General features: G+C 38.7%; 1 protein-coding gene across 3 annotated transcripts in view; it reads left to right on the forward strand.

Moving 5' to 3' along the window:
• Positions 1-7,892, forward strand: part of Mtfr1 (mitochondrial fission regulator 1) — a 36,517-nt gene that overhangs the window by 16,964 nt on the left and 11,661 nt on the right. For all 3 annotated transcript variants that reach the window (XM_021158652.2, XM_021158653.2, XM_021158651.1), the window contains exon 3: positions 4,149-4,247. In XM_021158652.2, coding sequence (XP_021014311.1) covers positions 4,149-4,247 — 99 coding nt within the window. The remainder of the gene's footprint in view (positions 1-4,148; positions 4,248-7,892) is intronic.

Raw genomic sequence — 7,892 nt, forward strand, 5'->3', positions numbered from 1 at the left:
AGCCTACAGTTTACGGAGATCTTGGATCTGTGTAGACCAGACTAGCCTACAGTTTACGGAGATCTACCTCTTGACTGGGATTAAGAGGTGTGTGCCATAGTGCCTGGCTCAACTTTTTTTTTTTTTTTTTTTTTGGTAATATTTTGTGTGTATGGATTTTTTCCCTGAATATATGTGTCTGTATATGTATCACTTTGTGCTTGGTGCCAAGGAGACCAGAAGAGGGAACCAGATCCCTTGGAACTGGAGTTAGAGACCATTGTTTGTGGGGCTGCATGGGAGGGATGGGAATTAAACCTAGGTCCCCTGGAAGAATAGCTAGTACTGTTAACTGCTGAACCATCTTTCTACTTACTCCCTCAACAAGTACACTTAACTTAGAGGAAAAGACACACCCAGTCGGCTCTCTTCGTCCATAGGGTGGTCTCTGGTATTGAACTCAGGTCACAGACTGAGCCATCTCACCAGCCACACTTGCAACATTTGTTTGTACTTAAAACATCTTTATGATGTTTGAATTCTTTCTCTATCCTATATGTTTATCCTTAAGGAAAAATTTCAAAATTTATGTTTATCATTAGACTTTTTTGGAGACAGTCTTATATGTAGCCCACACTGGACATGAACTCAAGATTCCCCCGTCTCAGTTTCCAGAGTGACGGTGTTAGAACATGACTGCAACTGGTCCCAGCAATTTATATTTGAAAAGTTACAGGCAATATGGGAATTGTATTAGCAATCTATTCATACACCTCAAATATTCCTATGTTACCAGTTTGTGCTTTGGAGGAAGCGTATAAACGAGAGAAATTACTCTTTGGTTAGGGATTCTACTATTGTATTTGGTGTGTGTATCTGGGTGGTTGCATACCAGCATGTTTTTAAATTTTTCTTGGCTCCTTTGGAATTAGGAATTTGTATTTGTTCACTCTCCTTAAAACCTCTGATTAATGGTTTGTATTTTACCATCTCCCCCAATGTTACATGCACATGTTAATTTACAAATAATTTCAGGGATATGAAACTTTATCATGTAGATTGAAGAAAATATTAGAATGAAGCTTATTGTTTGACTATTTTTTTTCAAATAATATAGTTTCTAGTGGGTTCCTATATTGAGCAGGGACAGATGACAGCTTCACACGTCAACACTTCTACAATAGCATTTCACAACACGAAAGAGAACAAATTGCTTTTCTCTTGTCTTTCCTTGCTGTCATCACTTTCAAACCCTGTTACTAAATGTTGTAGACTGTCATTCCTAAACACAGGCATGCACAAATACACAGACATTGTTGATTATTTATAAGCAGTTTTTGTAGATAAAGCAATGTATTCACTTCTTTCAGAAGGGAATTGTCTTATTAATTAGATCAAATGTTTTAGTAATGACAGTTTTCTTTCTGCCTACCCTTTCATCCGAGAAAAATTGGATGGCAGTTTCTCTTTAGAGAGTCTGCCCTTCTCTAGACTAGTATACTGGGAAGCACAGTTCAGCCATAAGTCAGGGTCGGAGGCACACTCAGGTCACGCAGCCTCCCAGGGCACAGACGGTGACTTTTCAGTACCATCTGTTCACTGTTTCTTCTGAGCCATTTACAATTTCTTCCCACTGTGAGTGCTGTATTTAAAAGGGGGTGGTGGTGGGGAGACAGAATCAAGTATCCGGACCTCACATTAGACTTCCTGGAAGCTAGCTGTTGTTTCCTCTTATTCCTTACCATTTAATGGAGGCTGTGACGCTTCTTTTTAAATAGTCCAGTCGTTATTACATGGTCCCTTGCTTTGTATTCTTGGTTTCATACTAAGTACTGGGCAGTTAGTTCACAGGGATCTGAAGAGCAACATTATGTTAGTTTACTGTGTATGTTTAAAAATGTAATGACACAAAGAAAGCAGTCGGTTCTAACTTTGTAGGCAAGGCCTAAACAGTTTACTTATTCCTTATAATTAGAAGCTGAATCACTGGCCACTTCCCTCCCTGAAGGCACCTGGCCTTTTTTCCTGCTGATGTTAACAGATGGGAAGACTAGTGAGGGTCGCTGGAAGCCGGCAGAAGCATTGGCCCTGATCTGGGCTGGTCCTTTTCGAGGTTTTCTTTATGATCTTTCTTCCTCCTTGGGCAGGACTTTGTTTCCTAGAGAGGTGGAGGTTCACTGCAGACTAGGTAATTGGTACACATAGCATTCCGAGTTTCCTACATCACAGTAGAGCTTTGGCTTGTGACTAAATGGGAGATTGGAAAAGAAATGACCGAGTGCTGTAGTTACGATTGCCGTATGGGTTTTATTTTAAAGATCAAGACCTTATATTAAAATGTATAAGGTAAAAAGCTTAAAGATTGTGTTCTATAATGACTTTCCCATATTCTTTCTTGGCTGGTGATTCTTTTTTGTTGCTCTGAACTGTGAGAACCACTTTTCCGTTGGAAGTTCCCCCTCGTCCTCATGTAATGAGGACTGCTGATCGTCCTCTGTATCATTGTTGGTGCTATTCATGTTTTCTGTAAACTAGGGTAACTTTGCCTTATAAATTCTTTGTATAACTTCATTCACTTTTTAATATTTAATCTGTCTTCTGTTCCAACTTTCCAAAATTGTGCTGTCAGTTTATTTACTTACAAAGATTTTTTTTTTCTTTGTAAGAAGAAAACAACAACAAAGGGTTTTGTTGGCTGTCATAGAATTTTCTGGAATTCTTCCAGATAAAGTCAGTAAAACCAGGACCATAGATGATAGAAAAACTTTTAAAAGGTTGAGGTGGCCTGAGGTGGGGGTGGGTACCATATGTACCCCCACAAACTTCCCTCTGACTACATATATAATAGTATTCTAAATTGGATTTAGTTACTAAATTTGAGAATTAAAGCTATTTCTATGAGTGTTTCATATACTGTATGCTTTGAGAATGGTATATGGTCTAGTTTTGGTAAGTGTTATATCTACCACAAGAAATGGGAACTAACTGTTGGTCATAAAGTTTCCATTAGGTTAATTAGTATTCATAATTACATTAATACAGTAGCATAATTTCATTCTTTAAGTTAGAATTTGGCTGACCTTAAGCAGGGAACTATGTCCATTTTTATCTGATTGGTGTTTATTTAGTACTAAGAGATAATTAAATATGAAAATTTGAATTACGATTTTTTTCTTTTAAAACTGTTCTTTATCTCTCTGGCTAGGCTTTCAGATGTAGTACTCAACATGGGTAGAGTTTTCTGGGTTAGAAGGGTAAGATTCCAGCTGAAATCTCCAGTAACTTAACTTTTATGGCTGGAGTTATGTCGTGAGCTTTTAGAAATCGTCTAGTGCACTGTGTATGATCTCACTGGGGGTGGCGGGGAGTCTCAGTGTGGCAGCTACTAATACACATAGCAGTTTATAAGATTTAAAGACAAGGCCCTTTAAGCAGGACAAGTAGGACTGGATTTATCTCACAAAAGCAGGAGAAGTCACCTTTGTGTAGTAAAAAATAATATTCATGACACAAAACCACTCCTCAAGCTTCATATAGATTTTGGATTTAATTTGAAAAATTACCATAGCCAAAGTGGCTCATATTTCCAAATTCTTACGTTTTTAAAATTCTAAAACTGAAAATATAGTAGAATAGGTACAGAGCATTTCTTGTGTAGAATTGTAAGAAAATATTTGTATTCCCCAAACAGTATTATTTAAATACTAGAGGATATTGGTGCTGCCGAGATGGCTTGCTGCACAAGGTGGGCAACCTGAGCTTGATCCCCAGAACTCAGGGAATATGGCAGAAGAAAATAGACTTCACAGAGGTGTTCTTTGACCTTTATATATAAGCCAGCATGTGTGTATGTGTGTGTGTGTTTGTGTGTGTGTATGCACACACACATGTACATACACACACACACACACACACAAAATAAAAATATGCTAGATACTAGTCTAAATTTTTACATAATATCTTATATGAAGGTTTTTCACTGTAATACCAACCGACTGTCTGTCTGTCCATCCTTTCATTTCTGAATTGAGAAATACTAGCTTATTTACTAGAATATTTAGATCATTACAAAACTGTGATTACTGTGTTAGCATTCACTTAGTAGGCTCATGTATTTTATTAACAATTTAAGAAATTTGTAATCGTTTGGTTTTTCCCTGTTTCCTTAGGTACTATGGTCTGGAAAACCATATGGTTCATCTCGAAGTATCGTAAGGAAAATTGGTACCAACTTATCTCTGATTCAGTGTCCAAGAGTTCAATTTCAGGTATTGGGTTTTTTGTTTTTCATATTTAAACGGTAATATGTGCCTTAGAAATGTGACTAGGCATGGCGTTTTTAGAAATACTGAATTGTTTTTGAGGCTTTCTCCTATTAATAACACTGAAATAGAGCAGATTAGCAGGCAAGCAAGGTCTTTCTAATTTTAATTGCTCTGAAGTGATTATTCCAGATCCTCAACATTGATCCTCCCTGAAAACGCCTAGAGCAAGCTTGGGAAGCCTAGGATGAGACAGTGGTTAATTCCCAGGTGACCTTGAACCTGCTTGGCCTTTGGATTGTTATTTAATATGCCTCGTTTAGCTCTTCTGATCCTAAAGAAGCCCTTTTTTTGTTATTGCTTTGGTTTTGTGGTGGTTAGGGTTGACCTGAGGTTCTTATGTATACTAGGCAAATATTCTAACATTTAGCTGTACCTTTTGTACTTAAAAAATGTTTCTTGGGGAGAGCAAGATGCAAAGCATGAGGACTTTGATCCCTGGGACCCACATGGTGAAAGGAGAAAAGTGGCTTTTTTAGTTGTCCTCCAATTTGCCCACTCAAGTGACATGGGCGCGCACACACACACACACACACACACACACACACACAGAGTAAATAAGTAATTAAATAATTGTGAAGAGAAAGTAAGCATTTCCTTCCGGCAGTAATCCTGCCAGTTCATCACTGAGAAGGAAGGGCTAGGGAAAGAACTTTGAAGGTTTTGTTGTTAGGGTTTTCTTAGTTGTTTGAAATGAAAACAGGAAGAGCTGGGAATCTACACACTGTATCCCAGCACCTTAGAGTCTGAGGCAGGATCCGGACTTTCAAGCTAGCTCAGGCTACATAATGAATGATACATTGTTTCCATAACTAAAAAGGAAATAAACACCCTGCAATGCAAGTGGGCATTTTTATGTCTTAAATTGAAGAGCATATACATACAGGTGATCACAGATACTAACATAATTTACAATAGCTTGGATAGGAGTTGATGGCAGGGTGGTTAGTACAGTGAATTCTACCTTGTGCAACTCATAGGCCTGTGGGTAACTCAATCTTGACAATTCTTTGTGGTAATTTTGTACCAGACTGCTTTCTTGAATTTTCAGGGTGGTTTTTGGAATTGGAATAGTTATATGGCAATGCAAGTAATGAGTTTATGTTTCTACTACAGGAACCCACACATCTGGTAGCAAAATGCCCACTTAAAATGGCCCATTTTTCCTTAACAAATAAACTTGAGGTTTATGCTTTTTGCTAGGTGCTGGTATTTTCCTAGAGAGATTGTAAAGAAGCAAATATGTTAATGAGCACAGGGTTAGGGTTAGGGTTACCATCAGAAATGTCTGGGGGAAGATGTATATGGAGCATACGCAGATTTTCAGTGTGTAAGTAATCTAGAGATGACTGGGTGAAGCATATGGTGGGTGTGGACATGTTATATGTAAATGCATAAGCCAGTTTAGAGCAAGTGACCCAAGCTTGATGTGTTTTTTGGTATTTATATGGCTATTAAGCCTTTTGTTGAAGTCCATTTTCTCAGGGTAGTTTATCAGAATATTATAAATTAGTCAAGAGTGTTGTGGTAAGATTCTAATATATTACTGAGTTTTGGGTTACTGGTTTTTAATTTCTTAAAGACTTAAAACTATAGTGCTTACTCTCCATTTTTTGTGTTTTCACTCTAATCTTTTCTGCTAACAGTAGCTTTAACAGGGCAGGACCTTCCTACAAATTAACAGTAAGTCCTTTGTTTTCAGACATCATGTCTCAGCCGTGCATGCTCATGGTCATCCGTGCATGCCCATGGCAGTGAAGTCTTCATCATGCTTGAAGAACTTGGCCTCGCTACCCTGCCAGCATGCACTTCACCTTGACTTGTACTTTGAGTTGTCTTGGAGTCTGCCTTTCCCATTCCTGGCTTACATCACTCAGGGCATGCTCTTTTCAAGTCGTAGATGAATCGGCCTTTTAAAAAGTTCCTTTGGGTTCCATTTTCCTTTGTCTCTTAACTGAATTAGGCTTAAGTAGGGGAAGAGCTTGTGTGGTAGAGACAGATCTTGACAGCTGTGTTGCCATTTCTTCTCTGGTCTTATGTCATGTATTCGTATACATGGTATAGTTTTGGAGCATAATTAATATTTAGGTAAGACTGTAAACTAACACCCAGAAGGTATTATATTTTTAGTTTTCTGCTTCTACACTTTTATTTTGCTCTGCTTTTTGAGACAGGGTTTCTCTGTGTAACAGCCCTGGCTATCTTGGAACTCATTCTGCAGACTCGGCTGCTCATATGCTGGGATTAAAGGAGTGTACAACCACCATCACCTAGCAAAAGACTTACATATTTTTATTATATGTGTGTGGGTGTTTTGCCTGCTCTGTGTACCACAGAGGCTAGGCTAGGCATCCAGTCCCCTGGAAGCAGAGCTAGAGGGATGGTTATGAACTACCATGAGAATGCTGGGAACGGAAACCATGTCCTGGGGAGAACATCCAGTGCTCTTTACCTCTGAGCTGTAGCTCCAGCCACTTTTGTACTTGAAAATTCTATTTATTTGTTTGTGTGCACACACCGTGCATGTTCCCTAGAAAACGTGTGGAGGTCAGAGGACAACGTTCAGGAGTCCTTTCCACAATACGAGTGAATCCCAGGGTTTAAACTGAGATGTAAAATTAAAAACAGTGTTTGATCCGTAATTATTGTCATTTATAAAATCTGGAAAATTAAGTGTGGACAGTCCCCCACCCCCACCCCATTCTCTGAAACAAGGTCTGACTGTATAGCCAAGACTGGACTTGAGGCCTCCTGATCTCCTACTGCTGGGTTGCAGTGTCAGAACAGGCATGTACCACCATGCCCTGAATTGGGTCTGCTTTACTGCCCTTTTTCCTTTTCGTTTTTGAGGTAATGTCCCATTTCTCAGACTCTGATGCTGTATGTAATTGAGTGGACTCTGACTTTCTGACCCTCTTACCTCCACCTCTCTGCCATGCTCTGGGTTTCCTGCTGCTACTGCTAGGCAGGTACAACCTGGGCAGAAGTTAAGCAGATATCAGATGAAATCAACTTTTCAAATTAAGACATTATACTCTTCCATAAAAATTACAGAAGTTTTAGGTTTCCTCCAAAATAAAGTGCTGCTAAGGACAGACTTCCACAGTCTAATGTGTGGAGTCCTGAGTTTACAGGCAGCTGGTCTGAATGCTGGACGAGTTCCCCAGCGTAGCATGTCTGATGAGTGGGTCAGGGAGTCAGTCTCTCTGGTCTTTTTTGCTTCTTTTTATTCAATTCAAAAGTGAGTTGTTGTGTTTGTTTCTTTAATTATTTCCTCTCTTCCTTTTCATGAACTGGGGACTGAACTTAGGTGTTTTGCATGCTTGGCAAATACTCTACAACTGAGCTAGCTCTGCAACCCCTCCAGACTTCACGTTTAGGAAGTTCATTTGTAAACTTTATATGCAGATTGTTAGTCATCGACCTTCTGACTCTGACACCTGACATGTAGCCTAAACTAATACAGTTAAATTGTTTTCTCTCTCAGGTACATTTTAGTATACTCTTTAGTATTTCTTTCAAGATAATTTTCCTTCATATGTTTAAGTTTAGCTAGAGAATTTTGCTTCTTAACTGTTTTTTTTTTTTTTT

The sequence above is a fragment of the Mus caroli genome, chromosome 3, assembly GCF_900094665.2.
Source record: "Mus caroli chromosome 3, CAROLI_EIJ_v1.1, whole genome shotgun sequence".
In the NCBI taxonomy this organism is placed as follows: Eukaryota; Metazoa; Chordata; class Mammalia; order Rodentia; family Muridae; genus Mus; species Mus caroli.